This window comes from Lissotriton helveticus, chromosome 6 (genome assembly GCF_964261635.1).
Source record: "Lissotriton helveticus chromosome 6, aLisHel1.1, whole genome shotgun sequence".
In the NCBI taxonomy this organism is placed as follows: domain Eukaryota; kingdom Metazoa; phylum Chordata; class Amphibia; order Caudata; family Salamandridae; genus Lissotriton; species Lissotriton helveticus.
The window spans coordinates 418,529,514-418,553,267 of NC_136067.1; the positions used below are offsets into that span (position 1 = coordinate 418,529,514).

The following is a 23,754-nucleotide window of genomic DNA, read 5'->3' on the forward strand; positions in this document are numbered from 1 at the left end:
TACGGATATAGTCTAACCCCTGGGGTTAATTCTAAGGTAAGAAATCTATAACTAACTGTTTCTTTCAGATACTGCAGCTTACCGGTGACAGTGCAATTTACTGTTTTCCTCTGGCTGAGACTAAGGCCTTCTGCTACTGCTGCATCTACTGGATACAGTCCCAGCAGTGTCCAAGCTGTCACACCTCTCTAATTCTGTTGTATGAATCGTAATTCGAATTGTAAAACCGAACTGCTCTTTTTCCTTCCTCCTCACCCATGTCCCTTTTCATTTACACTCATTTCCTTTCTCGCTCTTTTCTCCAATGGTTTCCCCATTCATCCTATTGCTTGTCCCAGGGTTTCAGGTTTTTAAGTTTCAAACTAAATGAAAACAATGCAATGATAACTTAATTTGACACTTTTTGTGCTATTCATCTAATATGGCTCACTTGTCTTAATTGTATATTATTGCATTTTTTGCACATATGGGTGGGTCCTAGCCTTTCAAGATTAGGGGGCATATGTATGAACATCACTCTTTGCGATTCTCAAATAGTGATTTTTTAGAAATCGCTATTTGAGAATTGCAAATAGGGATGTATGTAAAAAATCGATTTTTTTGTGTGATTTCTTAATATTCCTTAATTGCGTTTCACAAATTGCGAATCGCAATTAAGGAATACTTTCCCCTTCATTCCTATGGGCCAGGAGGCCCATAGGAATGAATGGGAAGTTATTTCCAATTTGCGATTCGCAATTTGAGAATCGCAAATTGAGAATAATTTCAAGGGTGCAAGGGTGTCATAATGACACCCTGATGCACCCCTGAAATGTACATGTGTGCGCATATGGCGCACATACATGCCCTAAGGGCATGAATGTGCGCCACATGGCACCTTTACAATTGCCAAAAAGTGCATTTGTGAAAGAAATCGCAAATTATCACCAACTTCAAGTTGGTGGTAATTTGTGATTTCTTAATGAGAAATCGCTCAACTTGGGTGCTTCATACATAGCATTTAAGGAATCGCAATTTGCGATTCCTTAAATGCTGACGCAAAATTAAGGAACGCAAAGTTTGCGATTCCTTAATTTTGTGATGCGGTTTTAATCATACATCGCATTTTCAGTTTTTTTAGTCGCAAACGCTGCTTTTTTGTGAATCGCAGCGTTTGCGACTAAAAAAAAAGGATGATACATATGCCCCTGGCTTTTTACAGTTCTAATCACGTCATTGTGTGTAGAATCACAGGTGTACTAGCCTGGAACAGTTAATTATGCCTTAACATATACCTTCACATAGGGCAACTGTCAATTTTTGAATCCCGACTGTGATCAACATAATTAAGAAAAAAAACGTACTCAAACGTCAAATTTAAAAAAACAAGTTGTCATTTCCGGTACATACCTTTCGAATTTTGTTAACATGTGGTATTCTCTGTTTTTTTCCTAAACCCGAGATTTCTCCATACGTGGCTAGGGAAAGGTCTAACTTTTCTTTATTACGCTGTTTCTCATGCTCTGATTTTGGCTTTTCATCTCTATATTTCATTTTGGAATCAGCCAAAGAGTTATTAGCATCTCTACTCTCATCGTGCGACGGTGTTCTACAAACCCCTTCTTGAAACTTAACCGGTACTTTTTCTTGGTGAATAGCCGTGGTCTGAACCTGTTAACATATATTTGAAACAGTTTTTAACACACCCAAAATAGGCATCTGTGATCAATACAGTACATGGAATAAACAATTGCCATCGAATCATCCCCATTACAATTCTATCATTTTAACTACAAAAGTGAAGTGACGCCATTATCATGCACTTTCTCATTTTCATAAAAATATTATCTACAATTGAACATAGGGGCATATTACCAAGGGGGACATTAGGCAATTATCGCCGATTTAGCAGCCGTTTTCAGCCGCTAAGCGGCGATAATTCTATCGCCCTATTAGCAAGCTGTTGCTAACTGATGTTAGCGACAGCTTTTAGGCGATACCGAGCGGTTTGGGGCCCGCTTTGCATGCCAGCGATGTTTATCGCTAATGACATGCAAAGTGGGCGTACCCAACCAGTTAGCGACTGCTCGCTAACGTCGCTATCGCCTATTAGCAAGGCTGGGGTAGCGATGGAAATATTCGCGCTAAGCGCGAATATCTCCAAATACTAACACCTGCCCAGACCAGTTCTTAGCCATGTTATCCAATGGGAGGTGGATAACATGGCTAAGAGCATTTCGTCGCTAATGCATGAATATTGCTGTTTTCTCAGCGATATTCACGCATTTAGCCGCTATTGCTGGATATTTTAGCACAATGGAGAAAAACGTTGCTAATAGCATGTTTTCTCCGCTAACATATCCAGCGATAGGCAGCGATTAAAAAAAAAATGCGCTAAGCGCATTTTGCGATAAATATCGCTACTCCTTGGTAATATGCCCTTTAGTTCTTTAGGAGAAATTGGTATTTTATTTCCGTTCTGGGAAATGCAAAACTCCACGTCCAAGTTTATGTACTGCGTTCTTACCTGTAACTGGTCTAATGAGGTAACATTTTTAGAATAACGTCACCATTCCTACTAAAACTCTTATATTTATCACAGTGAAAAGAATGCGTTACATTTAAGCTATACCTGTACCTTAAGCCTCACTTTACACTGTAGCCTTATGCAGTTCATTATCTTTCAGGCGAATAAAAAAACCTCAACACCAAAATGTTGTATGGTGTTGTGGTGTTGTGTGAACTAATGTCCAAGATACCGAGTAGTGTGATAATTGGGTGGTACTTATTGTACTCTTTAAGTACCAATGCCCCGGGGTGTGGCATTTGCCATCTACAGTTGCATTACATAGACAAGTCAGTTCAGTGCAATATTTATCTACTTAGGGAAACAATTCAATTAGGTAAACATATCCTCACATTTTTCCTCACCAAACTAGGGATCATCCCTTGGCAGAGCATTGGTAGTCGTTTACAAACAGTTAGGGGTCACACGATTGGCTTCCTATTTACCTGCTTTAGGGACACAAAATACAGAAGGACTCCTAATTCCAAGAGGGTGTGGCTGATCGCATAGGACTGGATCTTGCAAGAAGACTTGTTGGCGAGAGAAATAGTGCCTAGAATCCTGCCCTTAGGAGCTTGAAGTCGTAAAACTGACCAGAAGAAACTTTCCCAGCACCTGAAGGTGAAATGTTTGTACAGGACATTGATGTAGCCGCCCCCACCCCATTACTGTCTGTAACAAATTGAACTTAGGTCCCATTCTATAGCAAACTGTTGTTGCTTTTCAATGGAGGTGTACTTTTTCTTGGTGTTTTGCCATACAACGTTAAAAGTTCATATCTCTGGTTCCTTTTATCCTATTTTTATGATCTTTGCAACTGTTTGCTCATTACTTCTAAACTGGTTGGGAATTTTTATGGCATTCTGTTCTTTGAAATGATCTGTACTAGATGCATTTAACACTTAACAATGGGATTTTTTAAGTGTGGTCTTCCTTACCTTTGAGTTGTTGGTACTCCTTGAACTTAATACCTAGTTCTCTGGGGATTGCCTGCTCCATTTGCCATAGCTACCACGGGTTAAGTAGACATTACTTCAGAACTGTTTTGACCTAATTAGCTTGTGTTTATTAAGTTGGTAGCGGTCACCTCCTTGAAAGTTAATACTCAATAGTAGATTAAAACCTCAGTTATTATTGTGACATGGTTGAGGAATGATTTAGATAGGGTCATACATTCCATTTACCTATGCAATAGGCTGCAAACCACCTTCACAAAAGCATAGATGATGGTGTTTGCGGGAATCTGATACATGACTGAATGTTTGAAAGAAAAAAGGAGTCACTTTGTATCTTACTCTGTAAAGAAGCATATTTTGTCAATGTTCTGTCGCATGAGAGATATGTGAAGTATATTATGAATTTTAATTAGATGACATTATGAATTTTCTCTTATATTTATACTTATTTTTAAAATTTTGTAAAATACGTGCACAAAAGGTTTTATGAATATTTTTATTTTATATAGTGTAATTGTTTTAAAAAGACTAAACACTAGAATACTCTTGAAATTTGACGGAATGTTTGCAGTTGGGTAGCATCTATAGCACAAGTCAAAATGCAAAGATACAAGCTGCTGCAGTAGATGAACCATTAGGGTATACAGTAGGCTAGTATATTTGCATAGAAAGTGTGCACCTTGTGAGAAAGAAAAGGAAGAATTGTCCTCAAGGGGCACAGCAGACGGAAATGGGAAGCATACTGAAAGATAGTTTTTGACCCAAAGTGGCTACCAATGATTTTTTTATGTGTAGATTGGTGGGAATCCCATTAGCTGAGCAGCTATAGGCTGCTCTCCAATTGCAGCTTCTGTCCGTTTTTTTCTCATGAGCAAAGAATCTTTGCTTAGAAAGCAAAGTACTAAAGTGAAAGAGAACTTTGCCAGCTAAGTATAGTCATTTGTTATATGCATTAGCAGAAGTAGCCAACGTTTATATCTAACTCTGAAGGGACATGGAGAGCTAGCAGGATTTCTATGCCATGTTGTTTCAGGTGTGGCACATGAAGTTCCTTTCTTCTGTGTTGGCTGAGACTCTCTAATGATTGTTGACCGCTGGTAAAGAATACTGTCAACCATTCTCAAAGAGCCTGGAAAATGATTGCCCAATCCATTTGGATCGCCCTTCTGGGGACACTTGAAGACATTGCTGACACCATGCTTGCCAAAAGTGACATATGTAAACGTTGGGAATCTATGACAGCAAGGTGCTGATAAGAATGGCTGTGAGTAATGGACACATTTGTTTAAAAGGAGGTACCCATATTCACAGCTAAGGCCTACCTCTATAAAACCGAACAAATATGGGTGCATTGGTTGGATTATTTTGGTATTCAACAAGGTAAAGCGGACCTCAGGGTATCATTCCAGCTCATCATTGTTTTGCCCAGCATGCCTTCTTGGACTATACTCAACCATATGCAGACCAGAATTTGTCCTTGTCCAATAGGGACAATCCAGTCCGAACTGCCCAGCCCAAATTGCCAAGCCAGGTCCTCTCTGAAATGGAACACAAGCATCCCAAGACAAGTGACAGCCTGATTGAGCCTCTTTAGTTGGATGCAGCTTGCTTCCAGTGGCACAATGAGCAAGGAACCCACATCTGGAAAGTAATTTCTTGCCACTTAAAGTGTTACTTCAAAGACAAAAGTTGAGGGGAGGATTGCTTGCAATTTGTCTAACCATTTGCAAGTCTTTGGGATAGCATTTCAATCTATCACTCTTTTGCCCATCATGCCACCTGAGAATAGACGCAACCATATGCGGATCCGCATGGCCCTGCTCTAATGGGAACAGTCCAGCTCATTTTAGCTTTAGTAGTGGAATTGGGAAGAGTTTAATTTAATATTTTTTGTTTTTATAATAATATAAAATCATTGTCCTTTTTGTAATAGTTTTCAAATAATTTTCAACTTGCATTGTTTAATGATTCTTTAAGTGCTTACTTAGTTTTTGATTTTTTTCTATACAAATCTAGATTCTTAAAATAAAGAGCATAATTTTGGGTTGAAAGTGATTTTACCGTTTACATTTAGAAATTAAATATTATTTTTATTTCTGCTGCTAATTTGTGATTTTTAGTAATTGGTCGTTTTGGGACTATTTTAAAGTTTGGCAGATAGAGAAGTGTCTATTGGAATGGGGTTAGACGTCAATTCCTCCATCTATTGAGTACTCCACCAGCCACCCGGCAATCATCTTCGTACACTGAATAGAATCACTATCACATCAGTTCCCTTCAATGTGCTAAAAGTATGCTTTTTTTGCTCCACCTAACCCCACAAAGAGCTGACCGACTACCCGATATTCTTTGGTACAATCTAGGTAGAATCTCAGGACTTTCCTGGCCTCTGAGCAGTGGAGTCTCCTCTTCCTTGGAGGGGTGAGGCGCAGCATAGAATGTTGACTGGGTAATGGTTATACAACGTGGAATGGAGTCACAACCTTCGGCAGAAAGGATGCCCTAATCCTCAGTTCCAACTTGTCTAGGAAGAAGGTTGTGTATGGTAGCTTAACTAACAGAGCGTGAAGCTCACTCACACTTGGTGCTGAGGTGATGGCCGCAAGAAAAACAATCTTTTTTCTTTTAATTTGTTTATTGGTTTTATCACAGCCATACATATAGAAGTAGATAACATTTTCAAATCAAGCAAGAGACCATCTGGGCAAGCATTCATTGAGATTATTCATTACAGAGCAACACAATTCTCAGTATTCCTACGCATCTCCAATTCCACCCCGGGGATATACAAGGATCTCCATGATATTTATTCCACATCGATCACTTCTGATCCCATTTTTTGGGGCACCCCCTAGCAACAAATCCTTCGGTCTCCTCCAGCATGCACCTGTCCAGTTCTTTTGCCCACCCGGAGATGGGTGGCGGGTTTGATCCCCCCCATCTTTTCGACAGTTCCCGTTTAACTAACGTGTATCCCAGTGTTGGGAATTGCTGTACAATTTCAGTGAGCTCAGTTGCCTCCCATATATTGAGCAGTCCCAGTTGTGTCAACACTACCTCCTTTCTCAAGGCCGTCTGCATATGATCTGAGGCTCCCTAACAAAGTGTACGTATTCTCGGGCAGCTCCACAGAATATGATAAAAGGTGGCCTGCTGTCCGCATCCCCTCAAACATAGATCGTCAGGTCTAGAAGCACAAGTTACTTACCTTCGGTAACGATATATCAGTAAGAAACAGTAGTTCGTATTAGATTCCTTACCTTAGAATATCCCCAGGCGTCAGACTGGATCCGGAAATTTTTGCGTAGCAGTACCATTGCGCGTCGGTAGGAGTCGACTGCGGCTCCGCGTCCGTCGTCGGCGTCGTTGGTGCTGGGATGACGTCACCGGAGTACTTAGACGCCGCCCTCGCGCGCTAACGTCAGTTCTTATCCACAGCTTTTCAGCGCCAGAAACGCAGAGCCATGATAAAAACCAACACTGGTGCCATGAAACTAGGGCCCTGAAAGGGGATGACCTTAACCTTAGATATCGGTTCGCAGAACGGGGAGGATTGGTGGGGCGGTAAGGAATCTAATACTAACTACTGTTTCTTACAGATATATCGTTACCGAAGGTAAGTAACTTGTGCATCTGAAAGAAACAGGTTAGTATTAGATTCCTTACCTTAGAATAGATAACACAGCAATACCAACCCCGGTGGTGGGTCTGTGAACCAATAATCACACCAGAAAATCCTGGAGGACGGAACGGCCGAAGAAGCCATCCCTCCAGACTTGGCTGTCCAGGCGGTAGTGTCTCATGAACGTGTGGAGCGAGGCCCACATAGCTGCCTGACATATGTCCTGCATGGGGACTCCCCGGCCCAGGGAAGTAGTAGCCGCCGTGGCCCGAGTGGAATGGGCCCTCAGCCCAACAGGAGATTCCTTCTTAGCCAAAGAGTAGCATGCCTTGATGCACAACACGACCCACCGAGAGATGGTCCGTTTGTGCACCGCCCGTCCCTTCTTAGCGCCCTCGTAACCAACAAAGAGTTGGTCATCCACCCGGAACTGGCGTGTGCGATCCAAATAGTATGAGAGCGCACGTTTTAGGTCCAGACGGTGGAGCCTCTCTTCCTCTTTCGAGGGATGCGGAGGCGGAAAGAAGGTGGGCAAGGTGATGGACTGCCCGATGTGGAAGGCTGTGACTACCTTGGGCAGGAAAGAGGGTCTTTTTTTTGTCAAATCTATTTATTAGCATTTTCATAGGTTTAAAGCACATTACAAATCAATCATCATAACACGGCAGACCAGGCACGTCAATCCATCATTCAGACACCACATATCAAGGTATATTATAAGCACAAAGGCACACTGACAGTGTCTCATAAGCAAGTGCTCATGGCTGACCGGTCCGTGGAGGGTCTAGCCCGGTAGTCTCCAGGTTAGTTCATGAGTGTCTTTTGATTTAGTCCTGCACAGTAACATGCTCACAGGGTTGATCCCTCCAGTATGGACTTGCACAGAGAAATGACATTTATCTAGCAACTGTAGAAACGTAAACAGCAACGGCAAAAACCACAGGCACTTGTGTATGCTGATCCTTTTCCCAGCCCCACCCTCCCCCAGCATGCGCACCACCCGCCCGCAAGCGGGCACGCATCGCAAGCTTGTATGCCCAGAGGCTGACAGACAGCATGACAGATTACCTGGACAGAAGAACAGCCCACGATACGCTCCAACCCCCAATAGCGTCCACCTAGGTCACTGCGGCATCTGAATGACCTGCCCCCCCTGGCAGCTGTAAGGCATTGAGCATGCGTTCCAATTGATCCGCCATAGGTACTTTTCGGAGCCCTGTCGTCTCCTCCCTCCGTATGGCCACCCATTCCGCCCGGGCCCACGCCTGAAGGGAAGAGACCCACGCCTGCTCCGCAGCCGGTTCACGCGCCTTCCACCACCTCGTGAGAAGGCGCTTCGCCATCACCAGTCCCAAGTCTAAGAACCGGGAAGATGCCTTATCTTTGGGCAGTCTCTTGAAGTGATGCAATATGTACTCGGGCCAATTGAAGGGAATGACGCGGCCTGTGCATACCCTAAGCATCACACTGATCGCATTCCAGTAAGCACCCAATCCTGGGCAGCTCTATAAGAAATGGAGAAGTCCCGCGTCCAGTTCATCGCATCTGGGGCAGGATGCATCAGAACGGTGGAAATACCTATTGATGAGGCTCGGTGTAAGGTAGGCCCTGTGAACGACGAAGAGTTGTATCTGGCGAAAGCGCATATTTCGGGGGATGCGGACCGGGCTTTTAGGGATTTTTTCCCACTCCTTGTCAGCAAGCGCCCATCCCATGTCTTGCTTCCATTTGGCTCTGAGCGGGGTCAAACTGGTCGCTGTGTGGATCCTAGGCGACTCAGCGAACCAACGGACCTGATGCCTGCCCCTCCCCTTGACGTGGAGATACTGCATGGTTAAATGCTGCTCAGGCTCCGTCGCCAAGTCTCCCCATCTAGCCGTCATCTTTGCCACGAGGGATCGATGCAATAGGAACCCCCCAGGAGGTAGTCCGTCCTCAGACACCAGCGTCTCATAGGCCACTAGCCCTCTGTCTCTGGAAAGATCGCCTAATGTTTGGACATCCGCCTCCCCCCACTGCTCCAGAATGGGGCACGTGAGAACCCCCTCACCCCCGGGAGAGCCCTCCAAGGGTATAGCTGGCGCGTATGGGAGCACCGCTCATGTGAGGAACAAGGCTCTACGAAAGCACCTATACGCCACTGCCAGCAGTGGCGGGGTGGGCCTCTCAGGCGCCGCCAATGGATGGAAGAGCCTTGTGACGCGACCCAAAGAGTACGGCGGCTCAGTCGTAGCAGTGTCCTCCCTACCCCTATATGCCAGCCAGCGGGTAATCCATTGAAGCTGCGCAGCCAGATAGTGATGCTCAAAGCAAGGTGCAGCTAGCCCTCCCCTATCCGTCGGCAGGAATATTTTCGCTAATGCCAGTCGGTGCCGGGACGTGCCCCAAATGAAGTCCCGCAAGACCACATTGAGCTTTGAGAAGAATGAGGCCGCGATGAACAGAGGCAAATTGACAAAATACTACAGGAGCCGGGGAAGCACAACCATTTTGGCAAGGGCCCACTCTGCGCGTGACTTTCAGCGGAAGTGTGGACCTGAAGCCCATCTGGGATTTGAGCGCAGTCACCGGCCGTCCCAGATTTCCATCGAACAGGTCCGTTGGTTGGCGATAGATCTGAATCCCTAGGTACTTAAAGGTATCAGCCCTCCATTGAACTCTCGCTCCCCCCAGGCTGTACTCCGGGTCCTCTATCTCGCTATTGAATGCGTATAAGCAGAACTTGCCCACATTCACTCGGAGTCTCGAGACTTCCTCGAACTTACTCAGCAGGTGGGCCAGCTGCTCCGGTATGCAGCTCACGTCTCGCACAAACACCAGCAGGTCGTCAGCATAAAGCGCAACCTGGTGCATTGTATCTCCCAGAGGGATTCCCGCACCTAAGGTCTGCCTCATCGCCGCCGCCAATGGCTCTATCGCCAGCACGAATAGCAGGGGGGACAGGGGACCACCTTTCCTGATGCCCCTACCCACCACCACCGCTTTGGAGATGTAAGAGCCCAGCACAACGCGGACCACAGGGTTTTTGTAAAGAAGGTCGACCATTTGTAAGAAGTCCACGTCGAACTTGTAGCGCCTCAGCACCTCGGCCAGATATCCCCACTCCACGCAGTCAAAAGCCTTTTCTAAATCTAACATGAGGCATCCCGCCCTAGGCCATTCCTTCGTTGCCTCAGCCGCTACTCTAAAAAACCTCCTGAGGTTTAAGGATGTGGACCGCGCCGGCACAATCCCATTCTGGTCAGAATGTATAAGATGTGGAACCACCAGCGCTAACCTCTCAGCGAGCAGATTTGCAAGGATTTTATAGTCAACATTGAGCATCGCCAATGGCCGGTATGAGCCCAGCACTGTTGGGTCCTTATTAACCCTGGGCGTAGTACACGTAGTCGCGCTACGCGAAGCTACGCGAAGCTACGTGAAGACGTTCTCGCACTATGCGAGCTTCGCGAGCGTACATAGTAGCTTGCTGGTCCAGTTCGCAAGCCGTTTTTCTTGCTCGGGAGCGCGTTGTGCATGTTCGGGGCGCTGTCTGCGTGTTCGGGGATTGTAGCGTGCGACCTTACCCATGTGGTGGGCTATGGGCGTGGCCATCTTGTTTTTTCAATTGTCCCGCCCGCTCGCGTCCCCTATTTCCTCTTCCGGGTCGCGTGTAACGTGTTCGCGTGGTGAACGTCTTGTTCGGGAACCCAACTACTTGTTCACGCTGACAAAGTGCGTGTTCGCGTGAAATCGCGCGCGAACTTACCCACGTGGTCGCGATGGGCGTGGCCATCTTGTTTTTCACACTCTATGCTATGGGTCTGAGCCTAGTTTTCTATCCACCTTATATCTGTGCAATCTTTACCTATTTTCAAAGTTTTTCTTACTTTTTTTACTTATCATCTATCTCTCTCTGTCCCTAAGTTTATATTTTGCATTTTATTTCTACTTTTCCACCTTTTTTTTAAACTTTTCTACTGTTTTATTTTACTTCTTTATTTAAGCTCCTACTTCTTACCCCTAACTTTTTTTCCTTTTGTTCTAACTTTTCTTTTCCATCTCCACCTCCACCCCAGAACCATGGCAAAGGGTAGCAGCAGGACCGGCTCAAAGGGCAAGGCGCCTGCGCCCAAGAGTCGGCTGCCTTGCGGCAGAATGAGACCTGCAGGGGTGCATGCCCGGAATCTTTTCGGGGAGGCGGAGGTTGCCGCCCTGTTTTTTTTCATCCAGCGCCACCTCCCCTTGACCTTGGCAGCAGGCGACAGGCCAGGCTCCGGTTACCTCCCAGAGGAGCGTCACCGCCGGTGGGCAAAGGTGCGCCGGGCAGTCTACCGTCCAGCTCCAAATCCAAATGAAAGTGAACACCACATGGACAAAGCACTGGGAGGAGCCTGGTGGACAGGAACAGGAAGTTGGAGACTCAGGGGCACTTCCTTTCTCTTGAAAAATGAGTAGAAACAAAACGAGGACTCCTAGCCCAAAAAAAGACAGCCAATTCACAATCTGAGGGGTAAATGAACATTTTTGAGAAGATTTTAACATGCTCGAGATATATTCTGTGCCAGATTGCAGTTTCTGCGTGTTCGGAAACGCGATCTTACCACCATGGCGCTGCAAGGAGGATTGCGCATCCTAATGACATGTTCGCGCGTCCGAATGACCTTATCGCGTTCTCACAGTCGCATGGGATTGTGCGGCCGGATTTTAAACATCGAAGCGAACGCGCCCAGGAGAGAAAAGCGAGAAAGCAAACGCAGAACCACGGTAAGTCATTACCGTGCACGTGAGAATGCTATTGAGCGTGCAAAGAAGAAAAACTACTACGCTACGCTGTAGATTGCGAAGTAGTTGACAACTTCACGCCACAGCGAAGTGGCCGAAAATTCGCAAACTCCGCGAACGGACCGTAGTTCTACGCCCAGGGTTAGTCCTTATCCGGCTTAGGTAAAGAGACCGGGAATGCCTCCCGCAGAGATGGCGGAATCGAGCCCACATCAATTGCTGCAATGTACATGCGAAGGAGCAAGGGTGCCAGAGTTTCACTATAGGCCTTATAATACTCTGCAGGCAGGCCATCCGCCCCCGGAGTCTTCCAAGTCGCCAGAGCCTGAATCGCGTCCCCCACCTCCTCCAGCATCAGGGGGGTGTTAAGGGTGCCTAGGAGTTCCTCCGAGACCACAGACAGGGTGACCGAGTCCAAAACATATCCCAGCGCATGCCTGGGACCAGTTCCGCGGGCCCTATACAGCTGCGTGTAGTGAGCAACCAAGGCGCGGTGAATTTCACGCTGCGTATACACCATCTCCCCCTCTGCAGTGCGGAGAGCTCTGATCGGGCCACCGCGGCTGTCTCTCTGTATCAGCCAGGCTAACAGTCGGCCTGCCCTATCTGCTCTGGCGTGCGTTCTAGCTATGTGCGCCGCATAATTATGGCACCTCAGCTGTTCCATAAGAGCTGCATGCCTAGCGCGCAAGTCAGTCAGCGTGCGCGAGTGTTCCCATGTCCCCTCGCCCTCCCTCTCATAATGCAGGAGCTCATTTTCCAGTCGCGTTAGGGAATCGGACAATGTCTTGCATATGTTCCATGAGGCCCCCATGCAGTGTCCCCGGGTGGTCACCTTGTGAGCATCCCATTCCACCGCAGCACTACTTGCAGATCCCTCGTTAACTTCAAAGTAATCAAGGATAGCCGTACCCAGCGAGGAGCGGAACTCAGGATCCTCAAGTGCAGCGGGCTGTAGCCTCCACGTAGGGACAGGTGAGCGGTCTGCCTCCCAACTAAGTCGAAAGCATAGGGGATTATGATCAGAATGTGTCCTCCCCAAGTACTCCGACTCTGCAAGGAGAGGGAGCAGTGACTGGGTGCCGAGTACCCGGTCCAGCCTGACATGCAGATCATGAACAGGGGAGTAATAGGAGTACACTCTGTCTGTGGGGTGCTGCACGCGCCATAGGTCTTGTACCTCCCAGTGAGTGAGCCAGTCACTAAACGCTTGTGCATTTGACGTCACTGCTGCAGCTCGGAGTGGGGGGAATGAACGGTCCAGCCGCACGTCCAGTACCATGTTAAAGTCTCCTCCGAGCAACCAGTGGAGGCCAGCATTTGGGTGGAGGACGTGGTTCATATCCGCTAGGAAGGAGGACTGGTCAGTGTTTGGGGCATAAATAGATCCTAGCAGGACTTCCTGACCGTACAACCTTCCCCGCAGCAGGCAGTACCTTCCCTCTGGGTCCACTTTCACAGCCTTGGAAATGAAGGGGACACCCGTTTTCACCCATACCAATGTGCCACGCGCGTGCGCTAAGAAGGTTGTACCATGGAGTTGCCCCCGCCAGCACCTCCGGAGCATGTCGAGCTCAACCTGTGTCATGTGCGTATCTTGTAGAAGAGCGATCCCCACCCCATGTCGCTGCAGGTAGGAGAAGACTGAGTAGCGCCTTGACGGTGTATGCATACCGCGAATATTCCAGGTGAGTATATTAGTGTGTGTCATGTGCCTGTATGTGTCATGTCCGTGCAGCACCGAGGGAGCGCTTCCAGGGGGGGCCCAGGGGACAGCATCTGGGGGGAGAGCATTGTGCCGCATATCCAACATGGAAACAGTTAAAAACATTATAACTAAAAGGGCGAGGCCCCAAAAGGGCGTCCATCCAAACTTCAACAAGATTCACCCCCAAAGAGAGTGGTAGGTCAGCGCAGTGGCTGTCTGGGTGAGTGTGGTGCCAACAACCGAATCATGTCCCGCCTCTATCTCAGACCCCTAAGTTATCGCGAGGTGCTAGAGGGAACTAGCACAAGCGAGCGCATAGGGCCAGTGCGGGTCATCAGCAGCGGGGCTCAGGGACAGGGTGGATGCATAACGCATTCCGCTGCAGGGCAAGAGGTGCTCCCACCGGTGCCTATCTAGAGACCATCATATAACATCACACGCATATATACCAGGAACCCCCTTACCCCAAGGTGCATCGCTATGTGCATCGCTAGTACGGAAAGGATACAAAAAGCATCATGCTCGGAGGCAAGGGCCCCTATTGAACCGTTATAGTCCATTGTTCAGTCACATGAGTTGGTCAGCTGTCTGGGGCGTCACCACTGGCATACTCATGTTGTCAGAAAGCATTGTGGATGGGGATGATGAGCCGCTTGTTTCTGGATTTCTATGCAGCTGGGGGTCTGTGCGATTCGTGCCATGCACCACTCCCAGGGTCGCAACCGCATTGAGCACTTCCTGCCTTTCCCGCCTCATTTTCTCCGGACTTGGCGCAGCCGGGCTCGGGCAGCGACGGCCTCCTCTCCTCCTGCGTCTCCGTGAGCATTGCTCCTGCCATCCACCGTCATCGGAGCCTATAGGCCCTGCCCCCATCCACTGACCCGTCTCTTCCAACCAGTCCCAGACCTCCGAAGGGGCATCGAAGAACCGGGCGCCATCCTTCGAGATCACACGCAGGCGAGAGGGGAACAACAAGGAGTAGGGCAACTCCAGCTCCCTTAACTTCTTCTTCACAGCCATGTATGTGTTCCTCCGCCGCTGGACCGCTGCCGTGTAGTCTGGAAAGAGCATCACATGACTGTTTCTCACGGTGAGGTCTTCTAGCTTCCGAGTCTCGCGTAGCACCACATCCCTATCGCGATAGTTGAGGAGCTTAAAGAGGAACGGGCGAGGCCGGGCTCCCGGCCTGGGCGCCTGCGCAGGCACTCTGTGCGCTCTTTCAACTGCGAAGTGTGGGGACAGCACCCCCGGGGCAGAATCTCCTGCAACCAGATCTCAGTGTATGGTTGCGGGTCTTTCCCTTCTTTGCCCTCCGGAAGGCCAACCACCCGTACGTTTTTGCGCCAAGAGCGCCCTTCCGCATCCTCAACGCGGTCCTCTAACACATGCATCCGGTCCATATTATCCTGTAGTGCCGAAGTATGCGTTTGCACCACCGGCTGCAGTTCCTGCAGAGACTGACGTTGTGTGGTGACCGACTCCGACAGCTTGCGATGGTCAGCATGTAGGAGAGTAAAGTTTGAGGTGACCTTATCAATCCGGGCCTCCAGTGACGCTTTAGTTTGCTCCAGGATATTGCCAATGCTCTCCACCGCCGCCAGCACAGTATCCATTTTAGCAGCTAGGGCAGAGGTCAGTCCCATGTTGTCGCTCAGGTGCCCGCAGGGCGAGCCAGCAACTTCGGTCGCCTGCTGTCTTTGTTGGGATTTGACCCTAAGTGCGCCAGTGGTGGTGGTGATGGCGGACCCTGCCCCCATGGACCTGAAAGCACGGACTAGGAGGGTTTTGAGGAGAATGCTGCAGTGGTCGGTGTGGACTGGCCTCTCCGTTGTCCCCGACCACCGCCACGGCGGTTCCCACGTCCGCCACCGTGCTGGATGGTAGTCTGCGGCCCGTGGCTGGCCGCACGTGTGGGGGCGCCCCTTCCTTGGCCACGAAAAGGGTGAAAAGCAGCCGTTTGCTGGCGCGGGGCCGAGAGGCCCAAGGACTTGGACATAGCCCTGGAGTCCTTAAAGCGCTCAAGCCCATGGTCTGCCTTGTCGCCAAAGAGGCGACGGCCATCAAACGACATGTCCATAAGGGTGTTTTGGACATCAGCCAAAAAGTTGGCGGACCTCAACCAGGAGTGGCGACGAATCGCCACCGCCGTTGCCATCGCTCTGCCCAGTGAGTCCGTGGTATCCAGCCCACACCGGATGGAATACAGTGCTGCATTTCGACCCTCCGCAAGGGCTTGGGCGAGTTTAGTTTGAACCTCCTCCGGTCCCACAGAGAGTGGGTGTAATTGCCCAAGAGGCATGCGGTGTTGACTGACCGCAATCCCAAACTCAGGGAGGAGAATACCTTCTTCCCGTATTGCTCATACCTCTTGGATTCCCGATCGGGGGGAGCCGATGGGAATGCGGTCTGGGAGTTAGAGGCCTGATGAGCTGCATGGTTTAATTCGTTGTAATAGCCCCGTTTTTGCCGATATATTTTGATTTTATTTTTTCTCTTTTCCCCTGGTTTTATATTTAGGCCACTCGCAGACTTGCACCGCTGGCACCTTACCCCCACTCTAATTGGTGAGATCACCGCGTTATCGCGGGTCCCTGTCCACTGTCTCGTGGTGGTGGCCATCTTGGGAGGGGGACATTGCCGGCGCCGCGGTTAGCGCTCGAGTTGTCAGGCGCTCGGCGTGCATAAAGGCAGGCGCTTTGCAGGTGAGCAGCCTTAACATCTTGAACTAGAAGCCTGGAAAGCCCTCGCAATCACAGCTACTCCTATGCAAGCTGCATGGTTTAATTCGTTTTAATAGCCCCGTTTTTGCCGATTTATTTTGATTTTATTTTTTCTCTTTTCCCCTGGTTTTATATTTAGGCCACTCGCAGACTTGCACCGCTGGCACCTTACCCCCACTCTAATTGGTGAGATCACCGCGTTATCGCGGGTCCCTGTCCACTGTCTCGTGGTGGTGGCCATCTTGGGAGGGGGACATTGCCGGCGCCGCGGTTAGCTCGAGTTGTCAGGCGCTCGGCGAGCATAAAGGCAGCCATGCTGACGCGCAGCGTCATTACGCAGCGTCATCGCCGGAACGTCGCCGGAGATTTACCAGAGTTAAGCCCGTCTGGGCCCGTCCGGGCCCAGACGGGCATAGGGCACGTTACTCTGCTCAACTCTACTGCTTATATGGATCCTACTCTCAGGTACTCTAGGGATACCCTGTTGTCGCTACGTGCTTCCAGACATACTAACTGCAGCTATCAGTGGGTAGAAGATACCCCGTTTACACAATGCCTCTTATGTTGTTCAGATAGCACCTGTAAGGACCGGACTCTGATCTCTATGGCTCTGCTTAACTGCAGGTCATTACCCTGCCATGCCACGGAAATTAATTCCCTGATTTTGGATCATAGTTTGGATGCCTTGTTCCTTACGGAAACTTGGCTTACCTCTTGTTCGAGACCTGATATTGTTAGGGCCCTCCCTTCGGGATACCTCATGTTTCATCTTGACAGGCCGGACGGGAGGGGGGGAGGAGTGGCTATTATGTATAGAGATAAATATGCATGCAAAGCGGTGGACTGCGGTATTAATAACTCTGAAGGCTGTCAATTTTCGCTACGCATATCCTCTACTATCTCAATCTCTGGTCTTCTTGTTTATCGGCCTCCCATAACGCTGGGGAATTTCGTAGATTCCTTTATTGAGGCAGTGATACCACTGGCTGCCGCGTCCTCCAATTTTGTAGTTCTCGGAGACCTCAACTTACATTTTGATGATCCTTGTGATGTAGTGGCGAGAGACCTACAGGGTATGCTGAATGCACTTGATTTACACCTTGCCAATGTTGGTGTTACCCATAACAAGGGTCACCAGCTGGATGTTGCTTTTGCCAACTCAGTGAACCTGCAGGCTCTCCAGCCGCTGGCTCTCCCTTGGACGGACCATTACTTAGTCCCTCTTAGATGGCAGTTGGAGAAGTGGAGAGTTCCTGCACCTAGACGGTATACAGTGGAACGACTCTGGTCAAGGCTGCCAGTGGATAGCTGGGCGGCAGAGTTAGTAAGAACCTGTCCTCCCCCTGTCACTGACCCCATTATTGCCGACCAGCATATGGGAAACTGGCTGACTAACACCTTGGACTCTCTGATTCCAAAAAAGAGAAGGCCCATCAGGGAAAGAAGAGTTGGCTCCGCTCCTTGGTACACCCCCGAACTTAGGGGTCTCAGAACATCATGTAAAAGATTAGAACGTGCATGGAGGAGAGAGCGGACGGAAGAAAGTCGAGAAGATTATAAGATAGCAATGAGGAAGTATAAAGTCGCATTGAAGGATGCCAAAAGGAATTTCTTCAGCGATAGGATCGAGAGGGCAAGTAACTCACCAGGGGAATCCTTTAAAATTTTTAAGGAACTCCTGAAGGCTCCGGTCCCCCCAGTTGTGCATGATAACCCTCAAGAAAAATGCGAAGAACTGGCTGACTTCTTTTACTCGAAAATAGAGAAGATTCTGTCCTCATTGCCTGCGTCCCCTCAGATCCCGGAGATGGACCTTAGCTCAGTATCATGTCCCACTGAGCTGTCCTCTTTCGGCCCTTTCTTGGAGGATGAGGTTATAAAAGTTCTGAAAGGTATGAAGAGTGGGTCTCCTAGCGACCCAGTGCCTATGAAATATCTCAAACTAGTGGCAAATACTTTGTCCACTCCGCTTACTGACCTTATTAACCTCTCACTCTCCCAGGGCATAGTGCCTCAGAGATGGAAAAAGGCAGTGGTAAAAGCACTTTTGAAAAAACCAGGATTAGGCTCTTCTAATTTGGCCAATTTTAGGCCTATTTCACTTCTGCCTGGCTTCTCAAAAGTCGCAGAAAAGTTGGTCAACCGTCAGCGTTCTTACCATCTAGAGTCCCATCATCTGTTGGGAGACTCCCAGACGGGCTTCCGCCCTGGTCAGTGGACGGACACAGCCTTACTGGCAGTAGTGGAGGAAGCAAGGAGCATTCTCGATACAGGGGGGGTCAGTGGCAGTGATCCTCCTGGACTTGAGTGCTGCCTTTGACACCGTAAGTCATCAGGTGCTCCTCCAACGCCTGTCAGAGGTGGGTGTGACAGGGATGGCCTTGAAATGGCTTCAATACTTCCTCTCCAATCGTGTTTATCAAGTTTGGGAAGGGGCAGAGCAGTCGACCTTGTTCCCTCTTCAATGTGGAGTCCCTCAGGGCTCATCTTTGAGCCCTACATTATTTAATATTTATATGACTCCACTTGAAAGAGTGGTCGCCCCTTCAGGAGTGAAGATCATCAGCTATGCTGATGATACTCAGCTGGTGGTAGGCCTCACCCAGCTGGTGGAACAACCTGAAGTCTTTCATGACTGTCTCGCTAATGTCCATCGTTGGATGTCCCACTCTGCCCTTAAGCTCAACGGGGAGAAAACTGAGCTGATGTTGCTGGGCAAATCCAGTCCCTCAATCATCGCTGGCTGTTGGCCTCGGTCTCTGGGTGACCCACCATCTCTCAAGAAGGATATCAAGATCTTGGGAGTTTGGTTGGAGGAGGATTTGTCCTTTAGGACCCACGCCAGGAAGACCGCGGGGGTGTGTTTTGGTCTGTTGCGGTCAGCTCGCAAGGTGCTACCACTGCTTCCTGATCCAGCTAGGAAGCTTCTGATTCGTGGTTTAATCTTGTCGAGGCTTGATTACGGGAATGCGCTGTTTCTTGGTGCTCCCGAAGCGACTTTTAAAACCCTTCAACATATACAGAATGCAGCCGCTAGAGTCTTGATGCAGGTTCCCAGAAGACACTCAGCTGCCCCTGCCCTGAAAACCCTTCACTGGCTCCCCGTTAAGGAGCGGGTGAAATTTAAAGCATTATGCACGGCCCATAAAATTTTGCATGGTAAGGGCCCCTCTATTCTCCCCACTATGGCACGCCCCTATAAGCCCACACGTCCACTGCGTTCGGACCAAAGACATCTTCTGCAGTCGGCTAGAGTAAAGAGAGCTCGCTATGGGGGCAGGCGTTTCTCAGTGCAAGTGGCGGCACTGTGGAACTCCTTGCCCTTCAAGATCCGTTCAGAGCCCAAGATCTTACTCTTTAGGAAACTCCTGAAGACCCATTTGTTTCCTGTGTAGCGATTGAGCTGAGCTTTCTTTCCCTTGCTGTTTACTGCGCCGGGATGCCCCTGGGTTACTGAGCGCGTTATACATTTTATATAATAATAATAATAATAATGACCAGGCTCTCGGGAGTAGGGTGGGTGGACAGGAAGTAAGGGTCACCCGGAAGCGGGCGGTGGCACCTGGCCACGTTCCTATCTACAGGCTGACCTGTAGCGGGCTTGGACCAAGTGCCCAGAAGAATGTCCGACAAGGCCTCATTAAAAGGCAGTAGAGGCTTGGCCGAGCTTGTCTGTGGTTTAAGGACCTCTGTGAGGAGATTAGTCCTCACGGCCGCTATGGGAAGCTCAAGGGCGAAGGCCTTGGCAGCCCGCGTCAGCCCCACACTATAGGCAGCCCCCTCCTCTGTAGCCACGGTAGGAGGGGAGACAAAACCAGTGTCGGGTGAAGTGTCCAGACCACAGGCCTCCCCAAGCTCACCTGCCCAGTCCTGAAAAGACTGACACTTACGTGTCAGAGGGTCCTCGGACCCCTCCCAATCCCCCTCGTCACCCATCGCCTGATACTCAGGTTCAAAGGACGGGGCCGGGTCGTAGAAGTAAAAGTCTCCCATCGGCGTCGAGAGCGGCGCCGGACCCGAATCGAGGGTAAGACTGGGGACGGCGCCGGGGGCGACACCCTTGGGGCCGGCACCAGCTAGTTTGTGAGGTCAACCGGCGGCGACCCGGATCCGAATGCGGCAGGGCCCTGTGACGTCGGGACCGAAGTCGCCGACGGCGTCGGAGCCGAAGCACCCGACGGCGCTTGGGCCAAAGCACCCGGCCCGCTGGGGGACCGAGTCGGGCCGCTTGGCCCGAAGGCACCGCGGAACCTAACGGAGGAGTGAGCGACCTCATGGCCGAGAGGAAGGACTCAATCTCCTCTGGCGTCGCATGCTGCCCAGGGACCGGCGGATATGGAGCAGGCTGTGATGTCTGCGGCTCCGGCAGAGCTGCGGGGGCGGTGTCGCCCGAACCCCAGGCCGCGTCGCGCGAGCGTCGGGGGGAGTCAGAAGAGCGATGTCGCCACTTCGACTTCTTGTGCTTCTTACCTGAGGACTTCGAGCCGGAATACTGATGACGACTCCCGGAACTGTGGTGACTCCGGCCCCGTGACCGGTCCCTCGACCTCCTTCTGGACCGGGACCTCGAGCGGCGAGGGGCTGACTGCCGGAGCTCGAGTCGCTTGCGGGACCGCTCCCGTCTAGCTTTAGACGTCAGGGCCCGGCAGTCGGAGCAGGACTTGCCATCGTGGTCTGGGCCCAGACAGTGAAGACACCGGCGATGGTGGTCAGTAACCGACATCAGTCAGTTGCAATCGACGCAGGGTTTGAACCCGGGCATCCCTACCGGCACCGTTGGAGTCGAGAGACTCAAAAGATGATCAAAAAGGATTGAAAAAGTTAGTCAAAAACTGACTAGGGTACAACTTTTTCCAGATCGGCGATTGGTGGCACGGAAAAAAAAGGGAACTGACGTCAGCGCGCGAGGGCGGCGTCTAAGTACTCCGGCGACATCATCCCGGCGCCAACGCCGCCGATGACGGACGCGGAGCCACAGACGACGCCTACCGATGCGCAAGGGTACTGCTACCCAAAAATTTCCGGATCCAGTCTGACGCCTGGGGATATTCTAAGGTAAGGAATTTAATACTAACCTGTTTCTTTCAGATCCTATTTTTGCCAAGGTCCTCCCTGTTATATATGATCGGTGAAGTATCCTGAGCTTTATGAGGCTAAATTTAAGTGTGATGGCCGCTTCGCGAGGGGACAGAAGAGCCGTCTGCCAGTCTTCGTCACTTATCGGGCCCAGATCGTCCTGCCACCGCTCACTGAGCTTTGGAAAGGTGTCTGGTAGATTATTACACAGCTTTTTGTATGTGAGGGATATCGCTTTGGAACTCAGAGGCCCATCTAACAACCGGTCTTCCAATGGAGACGAGTCTAGTATGTCTTTAAGGGATGGAAAAGCCACCAGGAGCGCATGCCTAATTTGCAAATATCTGTACATTTCTCCCTGAGCCAGATGATATTGGCTCTGAAGCTACCCAAATATTAGTATGGCCCCCTTCTTGACCAGGTCCCTCACTGCCGAGAACCCTATGAGGTCCCACTAGTCAAACCCGGGCTGAAAGCACAACATGCCCAATTTCTGTGTGTACCACAGTGGCGCTACCTTCGAAAGGATGCCCACCCAGGCGAGAATGTACTATATGCCAAATGGCCAATGTATGTTGGGTGGGTCCAAAGAATTTCTGTTTGTTTTTTTTGTCACTGTTATACAGGGCTCCCAGGTAACCCGAGCGATCAGTTTGGTAACGGTTGAGTGCATACGCTGGGTCGTTGGGGGGGTACAACCAGTGGTTAACTGTCACCAATTGGTCCACCCAGCAGTAGTGTTGTAGGTTGGGCAATGCTATGCCACCATCGTACCACCCTTTCGTAAGTTTCTTCAGTGCCACCCGGGGGGCCTTCCCATCCTACATCAGCGTGCAAAGTTCCCCTTCACTGCCCTAAAATACGATTCAGGGACTCTGTGTGGGCTGTTGTGAAGAATATAGAGGAAACAAGGGAGGGCCAACATCTTAAAGAGTGCAGCTCGACCAACCAGCGAGAGAGGCAGGGACCTCCAATGCTTCACATCCGCAATCGGACGAGCCAGTGGGGGGGCTAAATTAGAGCTGTAGAAACAAGCTGGATCAGAAGTGACGAAAATACCTAAATATCAGAACCCCTCCTCCGCCACCGCCAATCAGAAGTCGGGGAATCTGACCATGCAGCATAAACAAGACTGACTTATGCCAGTTAAACGCGTACCCATAATATTTCCCGAAATTCGTGAAGATGTCAAGTACCACACTAATTGATTTGTACGGGAATGCTAAATACAGCAGTATATCGTCCGCATATAAAGATATACGGTCCTCTACATCAGCCACCCACTGCATCCCCCGCACCATCACAGCTCGGCGCACCCAGGCCACAAGGGGCTCCAGTATAAGGGAGAATAGCAGAGGGGATAGACGGCACCCCTGTCTAGTGCCCCTGTGTAGCCCGAATGTCTGGGACGTGTAGCCGTTGACCCTTTACTCAGGCTACATATTTAGGGCCCAGTCTCACCCTTTTCAGGACCTCGAACTGATAGGGCCATTCTATGGAATTGAAGGCCATTGAGGCATAAAGAGACAACACCGCAGTATCTTCCTTGATATATTCCCTCCGGGGCCAGCACGTTGTGGAGGCACTGGATATTGAGGGCTGTGTTTCTCCCTGGCATAAACCCAGACTGATCCCGGTGAATCAATGATGTGATAACCGTCACTAACCTGTTGACCAGGACCTTCGCCAAAACTTTTGCATCCACATTTATCAGCGAGATGGGCCTATAGGAGCTGCAGCTATCAGCTGGCTTACCAGGCTTATGGATTACTACTATGGTGGCTAACCCTTGGTCCACTGGTAACCGACCCGCCTCCAAGCTTTCCACATACATGGCCTTTAGGTGCAGCACAGTTAGAGAGGCAGTGGCTTTCAGAAACTCAACCAGGATGCCATTGGGCCCTATAGATTTCCCAGATTTAATCTTACCTATGGCCTTGATTATTTCACCATTTGATAGGTCACCATATAAGGTATCTCTCTCTTCATCTGAGAGGGCTGGTATGTCACTGTTTTGGAGGAGCTGACATGAATTCTCAGCTGTGTAGTGGGTATAGGGGGAATACACCCCCTCTGGGTGGTTAGCGAATTCCTCCGCTATTTCCCGCGCATTTGTCACTGTGTCACCCTCCAGTGTTGTCAGTTTATGTACCCATCTCGCTTACTGTTCCTGCCTTTCTACCCACGCTAATGTCCTGCCTGCTCTATCTCCCATTTCATATCCTCTATGTTGGGTGTGTCGATACTTGGCCAGCATGTGTTCCCTAGTTTTTATCCGATCTTCATCTTTCTTCAGTAAAAGCCCATGGCTAGTGTCTGGTGAGGGATCTTGTGCATCTTCCTGCTCCGCCATAAGGAGGTCC

General features: G+C 49.7%; 1 protein-coding gene across 11 annotated transcripts in view; it reads right to left on the reverse strand.

Moving 5' to 3' along the window:
* DCDC2C (doublecortin domain containing 2C) overlaps positions 1-23,754 on the reverse strand; it is a 5,988,712-nt gene that overhangs the window by 1,187,710 nt on the left and 4,777,248 nt on the right. For all 11 annotated transcript variants that reach the window (XM_078647857.1, XM_078647853.1, XM_078647855.1 and 8 more), the window contains one exon: positions 1,390-1,650. In XM_078647857.1, coding sequence (XP_078503983.1) covers positions 1,390-1,650 — 261 coding nt within the window. The remainder of the gene's footprint in view (positions 1-1,389; positions 1,651-23,754) is intronic.